This window comes from Tinamus guttatus, unplaced genomic scaffold (assembly GCF_059628265.1).
Source record: "Tinamus guttatus ecotype Peru unplaced genomic scaffold, ASM5962826v1 Tinamus_guttatus_pri_ptg000530l, whole genome shotgun sequence".
Taxonomy (NCBI): domain Eukaryota; kingdom Metazoa; phylum Chordata; class Aves; order Tinamiformes; family Tinamidae; genus Tinamus; species Tinamus guttatus.
In genome coordinates this window covers 3,820,149-3,846,018 of record NW_028289064.1, presented here as the reverse complement: position 1 = coordinate 3,846,018, position 25,870 = coordinate 3,820,149, and the positions used below count along the sequence as shown (strand labels likewise).

Here is a 25,870-nt window from a genome sequence, read left to right as displayed (position 1 = left end):
TCAGCCCCGGGCTGTGACATTTAAGACTTTACAGACAAGAAAAGTAATGAGTCCTCTTCATTCTACATAAGAGTGCTTTTCTTTTCATTCTCATAGAAGAGGTTTAAGAAATTACTCTTGGCACTTGGTTTCCATGCTACCATTTTGTTGCTGTTGAGGGAATCCAGCAAAAAGTAGCTAAGTATTAGTTTACATAATAACGTTTCCACATGCCTGTATTTAATTTCCAGTTGTAAATCCAGGTTCCACCAAATCCCACTCTCATGCTGGTACATGTCTTTGTGAAACAGATACAGGGAATATTTTATGTTATAAATCGGGTATAGAGTTCCCACCTCAGTTGCCTATTAGGAAATTGCAAAAAGATTGCAATCTTCTTGTATTTTTGTTCCTGAAAGGGGATCTGATTGATGATTCTTAGAACATGTTTAATATAGACTGCATTATGTAGGGATGTATTTATAGCTGTTTGCATAGTAAACACGTTTATTGCGAGTTGTCTTGTTTGAGACAGCTGTTATAGAAATGTGTTTTTATAGGAACTAAGACCATAAAGGAAGGCTTTTATTTAAAAGGTGAGAGAGCACCGGTAAATATAACTTGTAACTGTATAACACTTTACACACTTCAAAGTGACAAAAGCCCTGAACTTTCCAGGAGGAGCCTCCTCAGATTTGGCCACGGGCACTGACTGAGGCGTTACCCCGGCCTGGCTGGCTGCTCTCAATGAGGCCTTTCTCCTGCTCATCGGCAGGTGCCTGCTCCGCAGGCGGCAGCTTCAGGGGTGTAGTCGAGGGTTTAAATGACTGCATATGGCTAAGAATTTCTTTGCTATACGTGTTGAAATGTGGAGAGTCGCTATCATCTGTGCTTGTTTGCTTGTTTTCACTTTTTTTTTCTCATGTGGTTTCACTGCCGATGAAGTGTTGCAGCAAATCTTGGACCACCTCAAGTCTTCTGTTTGTCGTTATACTACTCAGTGCAAGCTGAGAAATGCACTTATTGATGTTGTTATGCTCTCTTTATGGCTAAAGATGATGCCATCTTCAGTCTGACACCGCTGCTTTCTCTGTTATTTGTAATGACCGGGCATGTGATGGTATCGCACAGGTTCTTCCATCACAGCACAAATCAGCTGTCCATGTCCCCTCTCTAAGGAGGAGAAGCACCAGAGAGCTGGCAAAGTCTCATCTTGTCTGTAAACTCTGTCTTTTTTTGAAGGCAACAGCGCACTGACCTACAGCAAAGATCATTCTCCTAATGAAACTGTTAAGCACAAAAACCTAATATTTAAAAAAACTAGTTACCCACATTTAGATTCTTAATCAACAGATTAACATGTAAAACTGTTCTGATTTTCAAAATGCTAAGCATTAAAAGTACTTCTGGGGAATATATTTTTTTCTCAATGGAGAAACTCAATCCATGAAAATTTTTGAGATGACAAAGTTTTCTGCTTTCCAAATCTAATGGAAAGTATAAATCTATAGGAAAACACATGAAAAGCTGAAAGAGCATTTTAAAAAAGTCAATAAAATAATTCGATAATTTCAATATCTTTATAGGTTTCAATGATTTCTGTTTTGATTTTGATTTCAACCTTTTTACTATAACTATCTTACATTTCAAGACAAAAAGATTTAATCCAGAAAACTGGACTTTTCATTAAAAAAGTAAAATCTGGCAGTTTGATCATTTCAAAGCTTTCTAAGGGGAAGCCCAAAGAAAATAAAGCAATTGTCCAGTTCTACAAAATGTTTCCATCTTGCTGACCCAGTATTTAATTTGCAAAGCTTTAGCTGAAAAGTGTTTGCTGACCATTTTTCATGACTACACTGGGCTGGATAATTACATATTTTGTGGCCTTTTCACAAGATCTCTAAAGATTTTAACTGTTGCCCAAAGCATTTAGGCACGCATTTCAGTTAGGCCTCTCCATTCCTTCCCATGAACAGAAGGCTGGCTCAGTTTTCCTCTCTATGTATACTCAGCAAACATGAATGGGAAATGTGAAAAGTAGGCTCTGAATCCCATGAGATGATGTCCATGGATCTGCTGTCCTCTCCTGCCCTGCTGGCACTGGACAGGGCTGTCTCATGCTGCCTTACTTCTAAATTTCTTTTGAATGTGAATAGCAGTCTCACAATTTTCAGGTCTGCCTGACAACTCCTTAAAAATGAGCATAAAATCCCTTAGGTCCCTTTATATTCTTGTCCTCATGTCAGTTAATATGAGGAATATCAAATAGCTTTGTCGAACACACCCAACTCACACGGACGCTCCTATGTAAAACATCTTCTCTTATGCTTGAACTTCTACATCTTTTCAACATCCATGAAGTCTTGGATGCCTACAAGAGGCCTGCTTCAGCTATATATCAACTGAAAGAAAATATTATTCCTTTCTAGGATTAAGTTTTCCAAGTGCATCAATGTACTCCTCAGCTGCTGTTGCAAAGGCAAGCAGGTAATTCTGGATTGAGCCCACCAGATCTCAGCATCGTGTGGGACTGAATTCTCTTATTTTCTAGTAGTGTGGTTTGTCTCCTCTGACTCTAGCCACGTTGTGGGGGGTTCATCTGTTCTCAGCTGGTAGTTTATTCTCCTACTGCTGTCAGTGGAGCACTTGAAATGCTGCAGAATTTAATATCCATTCTGGAACATGTGCTTGAGATGCATGGGATTAAGGCACATGGAGATAGCTCTCTTCCTCTCTCTCTCACTGTGATTTTTATGTAGGAAAGCTGTGCCTAGCTCAAGTGAGAAGGGAACACATTTATGCACAAGATAAGTAATTTCTGTGATATCAGTGCCTGAGGTTCCTCAGTTCAGACACAGCCCTCTTGGAGAAGATGGATTCCATGCTACATACTCAATCTTGAATTGTGGTAACATCAGATACCAACATCTCTTCAAACTGAGGGCACTCAGCCCTGTTCAACTGAGAGCAACCTCTCCCCATTACCTCACTTACCAAATAGCACTGCTCTCTTCTGCTTTCAGCATCTCATAGCAGCAGGGGAGCAGTGAGGTACATCTCCTAGACATGATCTTCATCCTACCACCCACCAGCAGTCCCCAGGGCTTAGAGCATCTCCAGGGAGAGCCCATGCCCTTGTCCATGGACTGGACCCTGAATGAAACTTTTCTTTGCAGAATGGGGTCAGGACTCCAGTTTTTCACCAGGAAACTATCTTACTTACTCTCAAGATAATGTGTCTTTACCATAAAAGAAAGAAATGTCCCTAATTTGTGGTTATTTACAGCACTGTAAATCAGGCACATGCCACGAAGTACCAATAAAAATTGCTTAAAATCAGCCTTAAATAGCTAAACTCTCAACAGCAGCTCATAAAATGAGACTTGGCAGTTCTTAGGTAGTTATGGTTAAATTGACTGTCCTTTTGGGAGTTAAGATAGCCAAAAGCAGTAGTAGTTAGGAGCGAAGTGATAGATGGTGGAGCTCGTTGGTTGAAGAGTCTCTGTTGTACCCTCCTGAGGTTGAGGACTGGCCATGGGCTGCGAGAAGGGAGATATCAGACTTTGTCACTGAACACTAGCTTGCTAGATCATATATCCTTCACCTATGTGGTTTTACAAACTGCAAAGTTAGGCAGAAGAATGAGCTTTGGCATGAAGGATCTCATTGCTATCTGCATGTAATAGGAGACTTTTCAGGCAGGAAGAAAGATAGAGGAGAAGCATGTCCAAAACAGGCTGAAAGGAAAGTAAGGAAATCTGAAGAAGGGACCAAGAGCATAAATGAAAAAAGCCCATCCATAAAGAAACCAGATCTTAGCTCCTTTTTAAAAGTCAGGTGCGCGAGTTATATTAGCCTCGAGCCAGGTCTAACTTCCGCTGCCAATAACCACTTCCACTGCCAATAACCCAAGCTGACATAACAGCAACATTAAGGAGGTTTGGGATTTTTTTTTTCTGTTGCATTAGGCATTCATACTGCTTTTCCACTTCTTTTTCTTTTTTTCTTTTTTTCTTTTCTTTTTTTTTTTTTTTTTCACAACGTACTTGTATTTTAGCCAACCACCTCCCTCCCTGTTAAACAAGAGGAGATTCAAGATGGGGCCCAAACCTAAACACTGCCTCAACAAACCAGCACTGTGGAAATTACAGGTCTGGGTCTCAATTCTGCCGCTGGTGCTAACATGGACTGAGCATAGGCAAATGCTGGCAAACCAGCTCTTGCAGCCTGAGCTTGCATCCAGGTCAGATTTCTATTGTCTCTCTAGCAGTATGTCAAAATAGCTCTGAGGTAATTCAGCCCTTTGGGCTGTGCTTTATCTCATTTTCCTTCCCTAGCTTTCTATTCTAGGTATGTATTTTCCCTAAAGCTCCTTTCAGTCTTCAGTGCCCTTCTACACACAGCAGCTCAGTGATACAAGGCAATATTTTTATCCTCTTAGCACCGATGAACCAAAGCATGGATCCAAATGGAACATTGCTGTGGGCAAGCACAGGCACAGAACAAGCAGTGTTCCAAAAACTGCACAGGCATATTCACACCAGGTTGAGGCTGATCCATGTTCTGCTGAGGACCTTGGTGTAGCAGATCAGAACTGGGGCCGTACAAAGGAGGTTACTCAGTTTCCGAACTGGAACAGGTTTCTGTCCAGCTGGCTCCCACCAGGCATGCAACTGTGTGCACTTGGCCATGGAAACATGCCTGAGTCCTCAGACATTCAAAAATGCTTGAATTTGTTAGGTTAGGAACTTAGATCTCTTTGAGATTCTTCATTCTCAGAGTCTCGCAGGTTGTTCGTGGTAAAACAGGGCTAAAATTGGGATCTGCCATGCTTAAAGTTATTACTGTGACCATTGCATTGCTTCCCACCAGACTTCAGAGCTGCTTCCAGAGTACTGAATAATACCATATACCTGGAGGGTCTGGTGTCCACAGTTCATGTGAAGTCCATGCTCCCTTTTTTCCTGCAAAAAATAGGCCATGGTTTAAGAAAGTGTGCTCATATATCATAAAGATTGAATGGAAGGGCAAAATAAGCTGAAGACTTCATTTCAGAACCTGAGATTTCACAGAAAAAAAAAGGTATCTTTGTTTGAAAGTCTACCATGCTGACCACGCTGAAAGACAGCTGTGACCTTACATTTGCCACATAGCAAATGGGCATCTAGAGCAGCACTCATCCCACGCAGCAGAGGCAAGCTTGACTAACTAACTGCTTCACTCTCCTGACAGTGCAGGCACCCTGCTCTGAGGTCCTCATTGCTCTCTTGAGAATAAGACCTGCAAAATTTGATATCCATGCACAGCCCATGTAGGCCTGACTTACAGGAGAAGGAAGAGAGAGGTCTTCATGTTCAAATGAAGGTGTCAGTGCTGCACCCTCATGTTGCAGCTTTGACAGGGTGGCCAGCCAGGCAGACTTTTATCTTTCATCCCACACAAAGGACTCCATCCACATGCAGTTGTCTTGTCTGGTGCTTGGAGGTGGCGCAAGCAAACATAGTCCAGGGCTCCTCAAAAGTGTGAGAAATGGAGGCCATCAGTGTGAACTGGATACCCTCTGGAAGTATTCCCAAAGGAGGCCTTGAGCCTGGGCCGTTTGGAGCCGCCATTGCTTGGCAGCACTCCCGTGGCTGGTAGGGTACGGTGGACACCACCGGCAGGTCACCCCGCCAGCCCTGACTGGGGCTCTGAGTGGTCTCTCAGTGGTCCCTCACTAAGGCAAAGAGGGTAGGTAGAAGAGTTCCCTGGATGCTGGAAGATGAAACTGTTGTCCTGAATATTGTAAGCAATGTGGCCAAAGGGAGCCTGTAAACAGAAAAGACTCCTAAATGACTGATGTCTTTCCAAGAACATGCATGTTTTCCAATGACTCTGAATAGCAAGTACCTATGTTTCCTGATATATGCCGCCAACCTGGAGGAGATAAAACCACCGTATTATTATAGCTAGCAGACTAGCAGTCATTATAACTAGCAGTCATTAGCTTAAACTTGCTCAACAGACACTTTTTAATGGGAATGTGCTAAATTACTTCACAGAACTTTAGTATTTGGTATTACAGTATTCAATATTAATCTTGTATTATTAGTAATACAGTATTAGTCAAAAGAGTAGCAATCCTGTTTTCTTATCATGTACTTGTACCTGACTGCAGAAAATTCCAGAATACCTCAGGAAACCAGAAATGCAAATGATAGATAAATGAATATTTAATTCAAACCAGAAGAATGTTGTTTGCAGTTATTTATTTTACTAAAATGGTTACATATGTTGAAACAAAGAAGAGCAATAGTAATAATGTTTGGTTTTCCTATATCATAAATAATTATTGAGTCTTCATTAGCTGTTGGCTCAGCAATGATCATGATTTTTGTTATTTAAAAAAAAACACACATAATTCATTAGAATTTGTGTTTTGGAAAACTCTAAAGCAGCAGTAGAAAAAATAATAAATTAAAGGAAACGGTAACAAGAAATTATGCCACATATTTCTTAAATTTTAAATCTACTTGATGTGTGTTACAGATTATTCTTTGTGCTTTGATCATTTAAAAAATAACCATGAACAAGTTGTTTAAACAATGGCTTGTCTTCTCCAATTTTACTCCAGAGAAGTCACCAAAAGTATCTTTTTCACATGACAAATATTGTTGCCATTTACGCAGACAAAAAACACTGTGAATATAGCTAACAGAAAAATTTGACAAAACCATCAATTTATTGTCACAAAATATTTAATACCAGAATAACTTATAATAGTATGAACAAAAGTGAAGCATTAACTCTTTGCTATTAGTTATAAACTCACATTATTATGTCAAAATCCAGTAAAGTATCAAAAATTATTGTCATGGAATCCTAGACACATAATGATGCAAGTCAGTAAAACATATACTTCAACTGTTCATACAGTCATGACATACATTTCTTGCTTGGCACTTTAAGTCAATGCAAATCAGCAATTTAGAAAACAAAGTAAAAATATATATGTACAAAATATTTTCATATCAAATCATTTTCATCGTACACTAAATAACCCAAAACCATGTTATGTTACATCAAGGAGTTTCCTAAGAAGTCACACCAAGGCTGATATTTGCAATGTATCTTGACTGTTTTAGTGCAACTGAAACAGCCTATATTTGCAAGTTAGTTGCATCATTAGCACAATCCTGCTTCCATTGAAGCGATAGCGTGGCCATTAAATTCAATGGGAACAGGACTAAAGTCATGTTTTGTTCATTGATGGCTCACCAAAGAGAAAAAGAGGAGAGGGATAAATAGGAAAAAACCTGACAGGATACCCACAGGAAAACATCTAAATCCTAGCAACAATTAGCTCTTTTCCAGTTTTCCGAAACTGATTCACTATAAGACATATCTGGCTTTGCCACTGATTATTCAAGCACTGTAAACCTCATTAAAATATTGTTATATGACTTCTTAAGAATAACTTTTACATGAAAAAAAAAAGTCCTCTTAAAAAACAAACCTTGTTTTGAGTTAGTTATTACACTCAATAGCCGTCAAGTTTAGAGACATGACATTTAATATATGGCTTAGTATCTACCTAAAACTTTCCTAAAGTGGATGCTGAGTTTTTTCAGTGTTTCATATTCCATTTGTTTCTAGTTTGGGCTTTGATATTTTATTATAGCTTTTTTTTTCTTATTGAAATGTGATTTATCAATCAACTGTCCCCAGTTATGGAGTAGGTACAAAATAAAACCATTTAAAACACATTAAAGTAAAATTTGTATCACGGAAACATTTTGAGGTTCATTGCAAATAAGGAACTGCTCTATGGACTTAGAAATCAGTTTTGTTTACTTACATCAAAACTTCAATAAGTCACTAGCAAAACCTTGAAAGGATAGAAATTCAGCTTGAATTTACAGACAGTCTGGCTCGAACCTTCTCAACTATAAATCTATAATGGGCAACATGTCTGGGAGCATATGTATAAATTCAAAATAATCTGACCAGTCAACATATTTCCTAAATTTTTGTGTTCTAGAGTATTGCACTTTTCAAAGGAATGATTTTGGTATTTTAATAAACTGCCTATACAGGTGAGAAACATGCATAACAACCTCATTGTCACTTTGACGAAACATACTGTACAATTTTTATAACACTGGTTAAAAAAAGAGAGGGAGACTGATGTAACAATTCCATTAAGACTCAATTTGTACAAGTCAAATAAGCACAATTCTCCAGGGCCTCCAGCAGTAATGTGTTTAGCCCTAGGCTGCTTTAGCCCACTTGGAATAATATACAAAGGTTAAGCATTATGGCATTATCATTTTGAGGCATAATAGTGTTGTACTATGCCCACGTTATAGCTTATTTCTTGAAAGCAAGGCACTTACTGTAATAGCAATGCAAACATCTTATGCGCACTTTGATTAACATAAAATAAGTTAATGTTTTGATAAAAACAGGTTTTTATAATTTACATGCCTTTTATAGAAGCAATTGAACATTTCATTTAACACAATGAAAACCTCTCAGTCTGAAGGAATGTTTTTTTTTTTTTTTAAACTGACCATACTGTAAAAAGGGGCCTATTTTCCACATTTGCCTCATATCTGTGAATCTGATTTTACTGAAAACCAATCCTGTGAGGAAAATGTCCATTTGATGGGAAGAAGAAAAAGGACCCATCTCTTAAAACTGCTGAACTAATGGCACTTTAACAGTCTTTACTTCTGATATATGTGATGATTTTTGAATGATGCAGCTGGTAGTCCCTTGCAGTTTATCCTTTCCTTGGGCAAGGTTCGTTAGGGCCATAGCTGCGTTGATCTCCTTCCAGTATGTTTCATCTTTGCTGGTTCCTTTTCTGTTAGCTGCACTAGATTCAAGCAGTAACAAATATTTACATGTACAGCTTGCATAGCTACAGTAGCTATGTGATGTCAGGATAAACAGGAATAATAAAAATTTTGAAAAGCTGTAAAGCCCCTTACTCACCTTTCACACTTATTTGGTCCATTCTCAAGAGTTTCTGAAAACAGAAAGAAAACATTTTAAATGCCTATTTTCTTTTAATAGTTTTTGAAACAGGCAAATTCATGGAACTGGCATATGGAAAAATAACCCAAGGTTAATTCCAAACTTGAGAGTAGATTTTTAAATCAAATCCTTGTTTAGACGCCCATGAAGGGTCGGATTCACTCAACCATCTTTGTGTGGAGAAATCAACAGTGTGCTTTGAGCAGAGAACACGTTCAGAAAATCCTCGTGGGGAAATTTCAATTGTGGGAAGGAGATTCTTGTGATAGGATATTACAAGAACAGGAATTCGTGAGGCACAACTTGACATCAGCACTGCAGAATCCTGTCAGGAGAATCAGGCTGGTCTGGAAAAAAGGTATTTTGGTTATCTCATTAATAGTGAGAATAAAGCTGGTCTCGGAGCTTTATCTACATTTTGCAGGGCAGTGGAGCTGACTGTTCAATACATAAATCCCAAGGACATAAGGAATTATAAAAACTAAAAATAAAAATCAGATTTATTGCCCTTCAGTGAATGCACTCTTGTATGCACTAAAAATAGAACGTTTGCCCATATGCAGCCATTGGGTGTGTGGTTTTTAATGCGTCCCTTGCCCAGGCTGCAGCTTGTTCACAAGCGCAAGCTGAGAAGGATACATATTTCTAAAGTAACAAGCACACGTGGTTAACAGCCTTCCAAGATTAAATTGCATCACGGGCCTAATCTACACTTTCCCTTCAAGAGTCACATTTGTTCATTCATGTAAGCCCTCACATCGCAGAGAAGCCAGAAATATTTACCAGGCAGAAATGTATGAGCTTTATTCAATGCTCCTGCTATCCTGACAGAGACATGCATTGTAGAGGAATTACATGCTGATGCCTAACGGCAATGCCTATAAAGAATGAGTCAAACAAACAAAAAACTCAAGCAGCTACAGCATGGACACTCACAGCACCGAAGACATAAAAAGACCCTACACTCAGCATAAAACTAGAAAAGCCATGCATCTTTTCATGAGACTGGACTCCCAAATGGAAACCAACATTTGATCAGGAGAGATACACTTCATGCTGTGCTTGGCTACACATTGTTATTTAGTCTTGCTTCATTTATTTTTCAACAGTGACAATTTCAAAGAGGAGGTTTAGGATTTAATAGGTCAGTAGGTATAGAAATGGAAATGGCGAGTAATAGAGCATGTCACTGCCAGAGCAAACCTGGATATAAATACACATCTCTCATGCATCTGTCAGTTTCTTTTGCTGTTGGAAAATATTTCCTAGGAACAAAAAAATTGCTTGTATAAACTTCTGAGGAAAGTAGGTGTGAATGGTGACACACATTCCAATTCAAGCGTTTATTTGAAGGAGTATTTGCAAATATTTTTTAGTGGTGTTTAGTCAGCTCAAAAGGAAAGTGGCTTGCCCAGGGCATAGAAAAGCAGTTGCAGAGCTACAAAGTAAAATTCAGGAGTGCAGAGTCACACAGTTTTAATTTTGCTGGAGGTTCTTCCTGAATTAAAAAGAAAACACATTTTTTATTTCAAATTTTATGCTTTTTAAACAAGCATTCTATTTCAAAGAAACTTGAAAGTGAGCTACAGTAAAACCATTATTGATAATTTGCAAAGCTCTTGCTAATAAGTGGTGTTTAAGCATGTAAGCATGTTAGTACAATGAAGTCTGAAAATCCATCATTTCAATGCACAGGCCTGCTTTTTCTTGCCAAAAATCCTTCTCTGCTACGCCAAATCTGTTACAGCATATCTTACTTTGCGCTGCCATAGCACCTAAGCAGCTCTCAGCTGTTTGAATTTAATGTTTCACAGACCAGAGGGAAGTAAATAAGTATTTTTACCATTTTTGGATAGGTATAACCTCCTCAGGAGAGACAAACAGCCCAGTTTTGCAAGTAAGGTGAGTCTCCAGGCCCTTTGCTTTTAAGAGGGCATAAGCATGCCTTCCTTGACATCTTGCAGGTCAAGTCAGCTTGATCCAACACCAAAAGGAGAACTAGAGGCAAGGTTCACCTCACTTGCCATTGGCCTGCCATCTAAAAGTCATGCATTTATCCAGCTAGCTGTCCATTCATTCACAAACAAGAAAAATGTCCTGTAAGAAGTGGTTCAAGCCCACCTATCTATCCTACCTCCCTATGTGCTGCTGCAAAAACAGACAGGGCAGCCCTCTTCCACGGCGATCTCTGAAGTTTGACAAAGCTGCCCAACAATTACACAATATATTTTAACTGTAAAACAGCATGTTGCATGAACATAGCCCAAGAACAACATTCTCAGTACAGAAAGGGATAGGTTTCTTGACCATTGCACAATGTCTTCCTAAATGTCTTCTCTCAGACAATGAGAGAAATGGCATCAGGCCTGTGTAATATAACTGGAAATGGCAGATGAAGGCATGGAAAAAGGATACACCATACTGAATCCCACTGACCATCGCCAGCTGAGGATTCATCCCAGAACGAGTGCAGAAAGCAAACTCATCACTTTACACACGGTCCCTCTCAGACTGTATGAGAGGCACCCCCTTCAACAAGGTCCAAGGATGCACGGTAGCTGCCCTTTCCCAGCTTTACTTGGAGGTCACCTTTACACTACATGAACATTAGGGGCAGTCACCTTTGGTCTCTCCTGAAGAGCTGCGGTCCTCTCTCTACTCCAGTCGAGACAGGGTGTCACCCAATTTTCAGCCTCTATAGACCAGCATAGAAATCCCAGGCTCTTCTCTGGTGTACATGTCATGCTTAGTTTGGCACCAGTGTGAAATGAGACTCTAGAGAAAGGCAGTGTCCCCAAGACTTTTATATACTAGGGCTTATACTCAGCTTTATCAACTGTATAACACTGCCCAGAATAAATACCTTCCCTAAACAAACAACAGCAGTAGTGTTCAATAGCATATTTATTAATTCAGAACCAAATCTATTAGTGATGAAGGGGATTGGTGATGTCTCAGATAGTAATGCACTTACTGGAAGAAGGATGTAGGTAAATTTTCAGAATATATTGAGATTCTATTTGAGTCTTTTTGATATAAAATATCAGGAACAACTTTTGGTCACAAGTTCAGGAAGCCCTTATGAAGATTGTCACTTGCTCTACAACTGGAAATTTTTAAGCACTCTGAAAATGCAAACATAATTATTTATAACTAAAGATTGTAATGTAAGCCTTCCCTTCTCGTGCTTCATTCTGCTCCCAATTGCAAACATCCAGAGAATCAGCTTTTGCCTGGCCAGGAATGTCTCTCACCATCCGCCCAAAGAAACCAGCTAGGTTGGATATTTGTTCCCTCTTGTTTATAATAGGAAGTAACTATAAATCACTTACTGATGGAATCCTGTATACCTTTCCATTAGTATGAGTTTTCAGTATACAGCTTACTGTAGCATGCAGTGCCAAGAGTGTAGTCACTGGACAATACCAGCTTTGTGATACAGTATGGTATTTTTCAAGACTCACATAATTATTAATAATATATGTAGCACTTTTTATTTTTCACCATGAAATTTCTTCATAAATATTCACTGGTTGATCCTGACAGCTCTCTTGCAAGGTAACCAGTAGTCCCATTTTAACAGAGATGGAAATGAGTCACAGAAGTCCAAAGACAACATGAGAAGGCAATACTCCATTCATTTCAAACATTTATGAGCAGACTTTTACAGAGTTTCTCCTATATTTAATTCTTTTCTTTTATTCTTCTGCTATCAGGTAAACTATCTACCCTCAAAAAAGAAATCCTAGAGTATGGAAGAGAAGTAGACAAACCACCTACAGGCTGGACACTAATATCACTTTCCTCTAGTACATTGCCATTACAGTTAACATTTTTGTCAAAATGATAATATAGAAGAGTTTGCAGAAAAATATACATCTTCCAAATATGCATACATCTACTGCAGCTCTCAATATACTGAGTCCCGCTGTCTGTGTGGTTCTTGCAGTATGTTCAGAAATTTCAGAATGTTCCAGAGCTGCAACTTCTATGTACATGAAGGACTTCAGGGACTTTCTAAATAATACTGATTACAGCTACTTTTCAGCATTCTGATCTAAGAATTTTGATCTAAAAACACAAAATGTCTCTGATGACGAACTGACTTATCCTGGAGTCCCTGCAAGGAAAGCAAAGCAACGGCTGACACCTCATGCAGGACCCATTTCTCATTTACATTTCTCCCCCACTCAGTGGTAATACAGTCTAAACAGAACCACAGTAGCTGGCTTAAAACCCTGCTTTTTGCTCTCAGTTAATGTAGACAAAGCAAATATGGCTTGAAACCAACAGGAGAAAGAACGTGTGAATGAGAGAACAAGACGGAGAGAACGAGTACAGAATATCATGTAGCAGAACAAAAGGACATGGAAATCAAGACACGGTAGGTCAGACCCACATGACTGCAGTACTTCTTGAAGCTACTTAAACATGCACAGATTTCTTATGAATTATACACCTTCTGTTCTTGCTCAAAAGGGAGGGGAAAAGAACTGCTGGCCCAAATGGTGAATACTATAAAATATTTGTTGGTTCAATAAAAGGTCCTGTATAACTTATCTTCATTTTAAAATTGGCAGTGTTATTCAGATGTTTCTCTTTTTGCCTCTCCTGAACTTCCTTTTGTTGGTTTTGGAGACTGGCTTAACATGTGTTGACCAGCATTTTCAAAACAAGCAAGAGGAGGAAAAAGAGGGAGGAATAGGAAATAATCAGAGGCAGCTGAGTGAAAAATGAAGTTTACATGTGTGAGTAAATTAGTGGGGAGATGAAGTATTTCTGTAGGTCACACACACACACATCTTGACTGTCTAGTATTTTCCAAACCACAAATTCAGGATACATATGAATTTCAGATTTCTGTTTCTTCAAGAACAGAACTGGGTTAACTGGAGTTAATATTATTGTACTCTGTTACACTGATACAGCTCCTTTCCTCCTGAAGGATCCCAAAGTAAACATTATACCACATCACTAACTTTCACCCACATCTGGAGTGAGAAAGTGGCTTAGTACAAGCTACTCAGCAGCTCAAGAGATGGGAAACTGTAACCCAGCACGGCATGCCAGGCCTCTTCCTCTTACAAGAAATGTCATTTAATCTTGGTGCAAAGACCGTAGGACCTTCTGAGAAACCCAAACACAGTAAACCTCACTTCCTCTGGCTTGAATTGGAGGAAGCAGGAGCTGGCCTGAGGGTGCTCCCGTTTGAGCCTGATGTGAATAAACAGATGAGTTTCTGAACACCGATACCGCTCAGCCAACAAGCAACGCCACCAAAAACCTTCCAGACATATACGTGGCTCTTCTGACCCAGCAGCTCGCACAGAAGCTCTTAACAATGAAATGAATAGACTCTGGAAGATGAAATACGGCAGCATGGACAGAAAAGCTCCTTCTGATCTAGACTCCAAACCACACTCTCGTACGGAAACGGCATTTCCCAAGCGTGACATCTGGGATATCCCAGCCCACCTCTGTGCAGCTCCTGCCCCGTGTTTCTCCCCACGAAGCCGCGCTGGCTTTGCAGAGCCTGCCTGGCTCCTCCAGGCCCAGCACCTTTGCCAGCCTCGGCGGTGAGACCTCAGCCCCTGGGTTTCGGGCGCTGAACTGCAAGCGGCAGCGGCAGAGGAGCAGAGCCCCGGGGGATGAGGGAAGAACAGCCTGCCCAAGTTACCAGCAAACAGCAGTGTCAGGCTGTGGTCTGTGGGTCTAATCTCATGGGGACACTTGATTTCTACCAACAAGGATTTATTACAGTGGCCTTTTATCAGAGGGAGCAAAGCTGTCAGAAACTCTTTGCAGGAATGAGCTCTTGGTCCACGCTCCACAGAAAACTCCTTTTCACCAATGTTTTAATTTGCTATTGCTCTCCTTTTCCTCCAGGAGGAGATTATGGAACAACTTGGGGTGAACTCCCAGCCCGTCACTTTACTTGCCCAGTGTCACACTGACTGAGTGTAAAGCTGAGCTTGCCTTTCTGGGTGACAACCTCTGCCTGGCATCAGGCCTTGTCCTTTCAGAAAGGCACAACAGCCACATGTGTTCACAGTGATAGTCACAAGCAACATTTTCCCTTTTTATCCCAGCAGATCTTTCCCAGGAACAATTCCTGCTCTGGACGACCTTTTCCATTAAGACCCATAAGTTGTCTCACTGCCTCACAGATCTTCCCTGGCCATCACATCTCAGACCAAGTCTTCTCAGGGAAATCTCAACTTTGCAGTTTGCTTCCTGTACCAAAGCAACATATATGAGTTTTTCTGTGAGGGACTGCTGTAACTCTTTTTTTTTTTTTTTTTTCCCTGAATACTTGGGAGCTAGGAGACCTTTCTTTCCTGTGCAGTCTGGAGCCTGCTGAAGCACCAGCAGGCATATAGTTACATTTTAATACATGTGATTTTTATAAAATGAGTGTACATGCCCACAGAGACTGGGATAGGTGTTCTTTATAAACTATAAAATAGAATCGAGTATGCAGGTCTATATTCACATTTGCATTAATAAGTGCACTGAAAGGCCTACATAATAGCAGGCACAGTGCAAACAGCCTTCCCGTCTTGGACTGTGCACCTGCATGTAGAATTTATTAGTTAGCAAACTAGATACAAACCTTGTGTAAATCACTTCATTGTTCTGGCTGTCATAGCTGGCTTTAAATTTCCCATGATCAGTGACAGTGTGTTCTCTCTGCTGAGATTCAGGACTTGGTGTGAGACTTGTTTTTCTAGCCAGGCTTTAGCAGAGCTTATAATGGGACTTGGGACTGGATAGTGTTGGAGGCGAGTTGTTAACGAACTGACGGTTATATGGTATTAGGTTCTTTTAAGTTTTCTGCAAAGCTAACTGAAATCAAATCTTTCCTCACTGAGTTGGTATGTAATTAATTGTGTAGGGTTGTCAGATGCCTTGGTGATACTCTCCCATATGGATTTCATAATGGATAAACAAATATCTGACCTAGGCTTCATTTTTCGTATTATCTGGAAAGCAATTTGCAGCACATCCTGTACTGACTGGAAGGATGAACTAGTTAGCCCTTCTATTGTGAACCATTATGGGCTATAATGCAAGCTAAGTAAGGCAGCAGGGAAGGGGAAGGCTGAAAAAATAAGTAAAAAAGCAGAGGAGGAATAAAAAAAAAAGAACTAATGGAAAGGTAAGGTAAATGTTAAAAAAGGAAATGAGAAATAACGAAGAAAAATGCAAGAGGAAAAAAAAGAGTAAGGAATAGGAAAGGAGAAAATGTATCAATATATCAATTTGCTTTATTTTTAATTTTAAAAAATATCCTTTTCCCACTCAAGAATCTTGCTGTTGTGCAAGTAGGCACGTTCAGACTTTCACTGTGGATCTGAAAAGTTTAATTGGGAGCTCTTAAAGCCTAAAATAAGGCTTTAAAAGTAAAAAGCTAAAGTCAAACACAGCCAGGGTAAGCACTATTATACTCCAGATGGATTGTTTTTCATTAAAAATGTAGGGTGAAAGGGAGGGTTTCAAAGCCATATTTCAAGCCCAGGCTGACACTACAGCAGTAAAATCTGATTTTGTTATGCTAGTTGGCTGTGGGTTTGAGAGCAGACCCTACATATGCGGTATAACGTTATGACATAAATGCACGCACACGGGATATTTTCAGAATATCCTGCTGAATTCACCAGAAGGCACCACGCAATTCCTGTGGCCCTGCTTGCTCCTGGTACTGCCATAGCATGCTCAGACAACTCGTACATTGTACAAAGACAATTTAAATTACAAGGTGCTGTATTTTCAGGCCAGAGGAGGAACTTCCACATTAATGCCAAAACTGATTTCCAGGGTGTGTTTATTCAGCAGCACAGAGTAAAGTATGGGTAAGTCTGAAAAGGAGAGGAAAATCACTGTTTCTTTCACTTGCCTTTGAGATAAAGCAGAGACTGAGAAATGGAATATGATCCTTTTAAACATAGCTGCTTCAAAAATGTCCATTGCAGGGGATATGGGGATGTACTTAATGCATACATACAAATACTGTAAAACAGGTACCTAAGTTATAGCCCAAGTTATTGCTATCTATGTGATCACAGGCAAAAAGAATTAAAGTAGTACTTAAAGAAGTCAGCAAGTTAAAGTTACCATTCGCCTTGATAGGAGGGAGAAATTTCCTGTGAGGGTGCCAGAGCCCTGGCACAGGCTGCCCAAAGAGGTTGTGGAGTCTCCTTCTCTGGAGATCTTCCAAACCCACCTGGATGCCGCCCTGTGCTCTGTGCTCTGGGTGTCCCTGCTGGAGCAGGGGATTGGAGTAGATGATCTCTAGAGGCCCCTTCCAGCCTCAGCCATTCTGTGAGTCTGTGATGATAGGCAACTTAAAGAAGTTGTCTATAATGGTCCATCAGCCAAAGGGCTGTAAAAGTAGTTGTACAATACAAAAGAGTTTTATGATAGTCCCCTGGCAACTGCTGCACAAAGGATCATACAAATCAAAGGATATACATTTGAAATTTTTCCTACATATTTGTATTGAGAAATACAGATATATTCATCTGTATCCATATATATATTACATGTATGCGTAAGCAGTGTAAGTTTATCCTCTCACTAAACATACCATGAAATACAGTAACATAAGCACACTTTGAACTATCTGTGGGTCACTAGCTGCTCTGAACAGGCCCTGACCTGCTCTAGTGATGAAGTCAGTCTGTTTGGTGAGATAATCCCTGACAAACCTCATCTTAACGTCACACTAGCTGGAAGGTCGTTGCTAGATTCATACAAGGATTCTTACTCATACAAAAAGATAAAAGACATTCAGTTGGTTTAACATTGCCCAATAAGTCATATTAATGATTAATAGAATTTCTTATTGTGCTACAGTCTAAGTGTTCAGCTAGACAAGCTGTTTTAACCAATCTTTTTTGTGGATGTCAGCTGTGCGATCCTCTGACCCGAGAGCCTGATGTCTGATCTTTAGCAGGACTGAATCTTCACCTGTGCAACTGAAGTCAACAAGAACTGGGCTTTGAATGTATAAAGATCCATGAAATGATGAGAATCCATGAGGTCTTAGGTACCTAAAATTAGGCCAAATTATTTTAAATCTCAACTGTTTGGTTCCTCAGTTGCTCACCTGCAAAATCCTACAGATGCCTCATGAAAATAAACGCATTGAAGTTTTTGAAGGACCAGATCATGTGCATCAAACAGCACATCATGAAATTAATCATTCTGTTCCCAGAGATGCCCAGCTGCTTTCATGTTAATGCCAGTAGAGAGGGCAATGATCCCATGTTGCAGAGAGTAGCTGGGTTTTAAGGATTCTTTCAAACTGTTTTAGTGCATGTATGCAGAAAAGCATCTCTTTTCTCAGCCAACCAGAAACACTATGTGAACACCTTTATTTAGCACATTAAAAAAACTCCAGGAGCTTACAGAGAAAGTTGTAGTCACACAATTTTCTGTCAGTCTGAAGAGTAAGTGGTAGAAAGTAACATTGCAGAGTGACTGCAGAGGAAATAGTTGCCTGTGGATTAGTCTCACCTCCAATTGCATAAAGACTATTTGCTTAGTGTTTGATTTTTTTTTTCTGAATTAGATTTTTGTGGAGCTACTGCAGTCTTCATTCTCCCACTCACCACAATTCACATTATTACTTCCATTGCAGTATTTCTTCCCAAAACAAAGTATTCCCAGACACCTTTCAACCAGGGCCTCAGAGATTGTAGCAAACTAGCAGGTATCTCGAGAAGGGCAGTATTCTCAGATCAGCTCTGTTTTCTATTCACTGAGCAAGTGAGAGACAACGCAGCCAAAAAGGCAAATGGGAAAGGTTCATCCACAGAAGAATTGTGTCCCCAGAAGAATTATTCAGGAGGTTGTACCCAATTTGCTTAAAAGAGATTTTAAGGAAGTGGAAATATTTCCTTCACCAAACATTATTTTTCATTTATAAATGATTTGAGTCTCAGTGCAGTGCAATTTCAATGACTCAGCAAGTAAATCATATTTAGAAGAGTTCATGGACTATCTTGGATATCATGAAGATTGTTGCAGTGTAATAAATCAAACAGACTGCACTTGAATCCTCAAGGAGCAGGAAAACCTTAACATTGCAGATGCCTGCTAATTGAAAGTTATAAGAACCCTTCACAGCAGAGGCTTTGCACAAGACAGATGAGGCTCCTGTGCTCCGAAAGAGTATGTGTGGGAGGTCCTGAAACAGTAGTAGGCCAACATTTAATATTGAAAAGGCCTTGGATGTGATCAGCTTTGTGAAAGGAGACTGAATTGCACTTTTGGCAGAACATGTGAAACTGTCTGTGATAACGGGAATGAAAGTAAGGATGACTGAACAAATATTTGCACTGAATGCTTTGTCAGGAACAGGGGAATCGCTACTGATATGATCTTTACTTTCAATGTTACTGTTTCTGACAGTCTTACAGACTTTGCAGATGTTTATTGGCTACTAAATCATTCTTCAAGAATGTTGGCGCCATTCCCAAACCTGAAGAGCCTGAATGTGAAGGGGTTTGTTATTCAACACACACTGCTGCTTTGGGAGACAGTGATTTTGAAGAAACTAACTTTCAACAGCAGGGAAGCATTGTCAACTGATAAGAACCTGGGCCTGAATTCAAGACTTCCAGCATTCAAGGCCTTGGGCATTCAGTAGCTGTACAGCGTGTCATGGGGCATCGCGTGTCCACGTGGCATAGCACAACGTCCCACAGAGACACTGTGTGGCCTCAGAAAACAGCGCGAGGCCACGTTAATAAACCCATCCCGCAGCAGAGAGCTGTCTCACTAGCTCATGCCGACATTTCTGTCTTGCTTCCAGTTCTTGGGAAAACATCACTGCATTAATATGGGAGCTCTGTAAAACTCAATCCACCACACCACGCAGGCGTGGGTTTTATTACTGTTCTATTTTGGTCATCTACCTGTCTTAGACCATAACATGAGCATACATAGAGCATAACAATTAGGCATATTCAAGCCCTACAGACTTGGTGGGTGATGCTTGGACTCTTTTGCAAGAACTTTTCATACGTTAAAATGATTTTGCTGTAAAGTACTAAAAATTTTCTGAGTTGCTGAGTGCCTTGACTACTGCTTGGCTATTCTAACACTTAGCAGCTACATAAGGTAGCTCCTTCCACTCCTCCTCTGTCCCTTTCCCAAATACACTTCTACGAGCCACAAGCAGCACTGGCCTCTGCACCATCTTTCCTATCAGCCTTACACTATCAGAAGAGCATTGCCAGGAGAGTGGAACTGAAGCTGGAAAACCACTGTCAAAATGCAAAATATAATAAACTATTAGGGCCAAGAAAAACAGTTATCACAGATACAATTGCTGAGCTACAAGTTGTCAAACAAGGCAGACATTTGTGTTCAGGCAGAGCACCTGAACCGAGGGGAATATGGCATACCCCGAGGTTGTTTCTCTGTTCTGAGTGATGGTGTCAGCTCTCCCGGACCACTCCAAACAATTCTCATCTGGAAAACTACACCTAAATAGTAACAATGGAAGTAATAATAATTATGAGAGCAATAAAACTCAGATTTTAAATAGCAAGTGATAAAAAGAAATTCATCTCTTTGTACTAATAATACAACACATTATAGAAGGATGTCATATTATTATCATGGGGAAAACATATATTTCAGAGCTGTTCATATTCAGAGCTATTAAATGTATTTCTCACAGGAAGGCACTAATTAACTTGACCAGTGTTGCCTCAGACGCAATAGTGGACTTGGTCTGAAGAAGAGTGAAAGCCAAGAATCTTCTCTAAAAGCTAATGGAATTGCTGGCTACTCACTTCCAAGATCAAAGACAGCGTAATCAAAAGCAGCACCTCGTAACATTATTTTTCCCCAAATAGAGTGAAGAGACTTCTTTAAAAAAGCACCAGGCTGTTGCTACAGAGACATTCAAACCGTGTAATGGGGTGGAAACATTCAACAGAGTGTTTCAAAAATATGTAAGACAGGTACTGAGGGCAATAATGTTATATGTTTACTAAACGAGTCTGTTTTGTAAAGTTTTGCTCATTCAAGTTTTTCTGGAAGTCAGGAGATTTCCATCAGGGAATTCTCTCCTTCCACAATAATTTGCCAGATCAGCAACCTAAATCATATGTACATATTCATTTTAGAGTTACATGGTATTTATGGTTAAATCAACTGTCATTCTCTTAAAAGTATGACTTTGGTGAAAATATGAATAAATCAAAAATTCTATAGATCAAAAACAACTCAGAAGTTTTATCAGTCTTCCTTCCTGTTACCATAAATTAAAAATAGTCACCCAGTATGATTTGCATCTGGGAAAACTAGGTTATATATATGCATTAAGATATGTAAAATACATGCATTCATAGAATACTACTCCTTTTGTGGATGAAATGGAAATCACCATGGAGTTTCTTCCCAAACAGTAACCAAATTAACATCATCTCAGAGTAGCTCACACCTCCCTGATGTGTTTCTTGAGCTGCTCAAATGCCTTTCCCTACGTAGCCAACACGTAATTGCCTAGATAGCCCTGCATGCTCACTTCCTTTTAAGAGTTAAGATCACGATTTTCCTCTTCTCCAGAGAAATAAAATGGGACAGGAAGCCATGGTCCTAGTCATAATTAACAGTCATATCTTTTAGACAATAACTATGGTGAAAAAAATGGGATCCTTTGACCCTGCCAATGCAGCCCAGCTCCTGGCTTTGAGCTTTCAGACAGGTGATGAACCTTGGAACAGCTGACGAGCCAGTCAGCTGCAACACCAAGGCTTGAAGTTCTGTGAATGTTATACCCCATGTTCTCTAATTAACTCGCTGCCCTTATTAGTAGTACTTCTGTTTCCACTTTTAAAACAATAAAAGTTATTTCTTCCATTTTTGAAAGGGTTTTTATTTTTTCACTTTTGCCCATGAACCACAGCTTTCCAATAGTGATAGCCTACTCACTGCCCGCTGGGAAGTTATGGAGAACTGCAAAGAGTCTGTAAAGCAAATGCAGGAAAATGTGTGTATAGGCAATGCTACCTTTCCTTCCATAGCAGTAGGCGAATAAACTGGAAACCAAAAGCAAACATTACCTGAGGGCACACAAAGTGCCCACACAACCTTTCTATTTGGGATTAATGAAGTAATGAAGCGTTGGCAAATCCCTCACCTCCGAGCACCTCTGAGAATATGGCTCACCCCACCTGCAGGCATGACTCCACCAGCATGGGCATACACCATAAACCACAACTCAGTGTGAGACACATATGTCTAAAACACTGTCAGATCCTCTGACCTGTCCCCTGGGAACTCCCTGATGATTCCCTAACACATCCTAAGAAGGTAGCATTTCAACTGGAGCATCCTGAGAGCTACTCAAAAGTATCCTGAGAGCTGCAGACCACTCAGAGCCCCTCCGTCCCCAGCAAGGCTCTCCGCTTCAGTGGAGAGTGCTTACACAGCAAGCAAATTTGAGAAAAATGGACAGAATTTATAAAAGGAAGTACTACTCTTTCAAGAGTGTTGAGAATAGTATCTAGACATGTAGTGGTATAAAATCTGTTTGTTAAAAGCTGTTTTTTTTTTTAATTTCACATGACATTTTACAAAAATACAAGCATTTATGTTTTAAAGAAACAACAGAAAGTTTTCTCTCATTACATAATGAAGCTTTAGATCAGTTTATAGTTCTTGCTTTAACTATTGTTCTTGTTCTCACAGAAATGAGAAAGAGGCATTCTTACATGAAACAGCCCTAATTTTTAAGCAGCAGAAAGGACGCCCTCCTTTGGGCAAAAACATATTGTTCATTTGTTCTACCAAAAAAAAAAAAAAACCCACAGATTTTCAGTCAACACTTGTTAATTTGAAACACAAAGAATTTTCCTGTATTGAAAGCAGATTGCTCTGAAGCAAGGCTCATCTTCAAGGTCATAACAGTGCTGGCAAAACTCAAAAATCTTGTAGTCCAACTTGCTTGTGTTCAGCTGTGTTTACTTAGTCTCAACTTGACAAAAGTCTGCCTCTGATTATACACATCAGTCATCTGCCCACAGATAAATAGATATTACACAAACATTTGGAGGGAATGACATTTGGCTACCAGTGACGTTTGGCTACCATTATTTTTGGAAGAATTTACTCTGCATCCTGAACGTAAAACATCAAAATGATTCATAACATTTTTTGTGTCCCAAATATTTCCATTTAATAAACAAAATGACCTCTATGACCTTTATGGACTATACATTGTACACGTCAGTGAACGGAAAGGTAATTCTTTGTTAAAAAGCCCGTACGATCGGGAAAGGTGGATTTACACAGAGCAAGGACCGAGCGTAACCCAGGTCGATGGCACATGTCCCACCATGTCCTCGATGGCACATGTCCCACCTGCTTGGGCAGGCCAGGACCCACAGCCTGCGGTGCGGGGGGAACAGCCTGCTCCTGGAGAGAGCAACACCGCTCCAAGACGTCCCACCACGTAACAACCAGCAAGCCAATATATGTTGCTCGGTCAGCTGCAGAACATACGCATCTGCCATTGAAGAACATGCTAGCAGAAGCTGCGACAGTAGTGCCCAAGATACAACTGTGTTTTCTATTTTAAGTGTACCTAGTTCAAATCTAAACATTGTTTTCCACCTATTATTTTTAGAAGGAAAAATCAGTACATATTGCTCATGCTCCTGGAGGCCAAACTAACATTTTGCTTTATATGAGACAGAGAGTATCTCAAACTTATAATGTTTATAAAACAGTTTTTATTTTAAAGCAGGCCTGACTCTTCCTCGAGTGGAAATGTTGTCTAGTTAAAGATATTATTAAGCCCAGGCACTTTGCGTTATGAATCATGCAGGAATAAGGCAAACAGTTATGAATAAATTATATCCCAATCCTTCACTGACAACTCCTCCTAGCTCTTTCTCCTCTTATTCCCTGCCAGCTCCCTAACATCGATTACCAAAAAAAAGCATTCATATCATGAACTGGGAAGCATCAAAGGCAATTCCAAGTCCATTAGAGATATTGTTACTGCTCCATTTAAAATGGAAGATATTTCTAGAGCACTGTGAAAGAGGGAAGTATAAAACCTAGACCAAAAAGATAGAGAGATAGCTAGATTAGTCTCTGTGAAACTAGTGAGGTTTCAAAAAATATCCTTTCAATTAGAATACTAAAATTAAGAAAGCATCTGATGCAATAGGAACCATATGGGTTTCACATATCCAGCTTCTCTATCTGTGACATCTACACATTCAGTTTAAAGAAAATTAAGACATTTGTTTACAAAGACCTAGTTTATGTGTTTACAAGACTAGGCTGAATGTTTCTAGATGGAATGATTATATACTAGTCATTTCCTCTCATTATGCCTTGATTCAAAAAGAAAATTACTGTAAAAATGGAATGTGTTCTGGATGCAGACAGCTGGAGGTACAGCAAACAGATTTCTATCACGTGGAACAAACAGTGAATTCTTTCTTTAAGGGCTGTTCTCCTACAGAGGCCATGTATTAAGAGCTCATTACACCATGATGCAAAACTGCACTCTTTCAGCAGTGTGCTAACTATCGTGACCCAAAGGAGAGCAAAGGTCCGATGGAAGCCAGAAAAACGAGGCAGCAAAAATCAGCACAGCCCGGCAGCACAATCACATGACAAAATGCAAGGCATCTCCAAAGCCACTGCCTGCCAAAAAAAGAAAGGCTGCTGCAAGAAAAATAACTTTCACAGCTTGATATCTGGGTCTTGTGACTGCTATCCAAACAAGGAGTAAAAGTGGTACTATATAATGTGGCAGGGTAAACAGAACCACCCACTCGTCATCACCAATCGTGTTTCAATTCAGATGAATTCTGTTTCTTTAAGCAATGATGGGGGAAAAAGAAACAAAGCCTTTTGCTGAACTTGAAATTTATATATATAATCTGATCTGGCATGGCATATATTTGCAGGTTCATCTGTATCATGAACTACATAGGAATGCATGGTTTGCCATGTCACATCAGACTCAGTCCACCCCAGGTGATGGCCCTTCGATGCTGCTGACCAAGCCTGTCTCCGAGGAGCACAAAGACCCTCTGCCTACATCCCATACTGCCTTCAGCCCACTGTGCAACAGGCTAAGCAAAAATTCTGCCTGGGACGTACAGATGATGAACTACAATATCTTCAAACATGAGCTCAAATCTGCAAAGAAGTAGAACTGGGACACATTCAGACTTTTAGAGAAGCCTCCACATTTAGCCAAACCGTCTTACAGTAGTCCAAAAAACAGGCTATAGCTTTCAAAATTGATCTTTTCTCCAAAGTCTCCAGGATTAGGTATGATAAAACCAAAGCTCTTCCATGTTTCTGTTTTCCAGTAGTCAGGGAGTGCAAGTTTGACAAGAAACTGGGAAATTAATAAACACACACTCCACACAAACATAAAAAAAAAAACACCACCAGCCACAAAACTATAGTATTTCCCAAACTTTGACTAAATTTGGATTTTTCACTGAGTTGTGAGCAGCTTGTACTGTATTTTAACCAAGGTCACAGGCTTTTCTAGAAGTATACGTGCTCTTAGCCTGAGTGCTGTAGAAAAAAAAAATGCTAAGACATAGTAACTAGATTCAAAGATGCATTCCAAGCACCATCTCTTGAAAGCATATCCATCCTTATTTGTTAAATGCTTTGAAAGAGAAAAACTTTGAACTGTAAAAGTGCTAATATCTCCGATCCTTCTCTAATTTATTCTACAGTCCTTCCCAGTTACACTTGATTCTCCTACTAGCATTTGCTTCATATCTCCTGTGCAGACACAGTATTTTCTCTTCTTGCCTTCATTCCTTCCACCTCTTTTCTGCTTCTCCCCTCCCTTCCACCATTCTTC

At 39.9% G+C, this 25,870-nt stretch overlaps 1 protein-coding gene across 3 annotated transcripts in view; it reads right to left on the bottom strand.

The window, feature by feature from the left end:
* Positions 1-6,210: 6,210 nt before the first annotated feature.
* MKX (mohawk homeobox) overlaps positions 6,211-25,870 on the bottom strand; it is a 44,626-nt gene continuing 24,966 nt past the window's right edge. For 2 of the 3 annotated variants that reach the window (XM_088533943.1, XM_088533944.1), the window contains exons 6-7: positions 8,959-8,992; positions 6,211-8,839 (exon numbers count right to left, since the gene is read on the bottom strand). In XM_088533943.1, coding sequence (XP_088390069.1) covers positions 8,653-8,839; positions 8,959-8,992 — 221 coding nt within the window. In that variant the 3' untranslated portion in view covers positions 6,211-8,652. The remainder of the gene's footprint in view (positions 8,840-8,958; positions 8,993-25,870) is intronic. The other variant, XM_088533945.1, reaches the window with a different exon arrangement.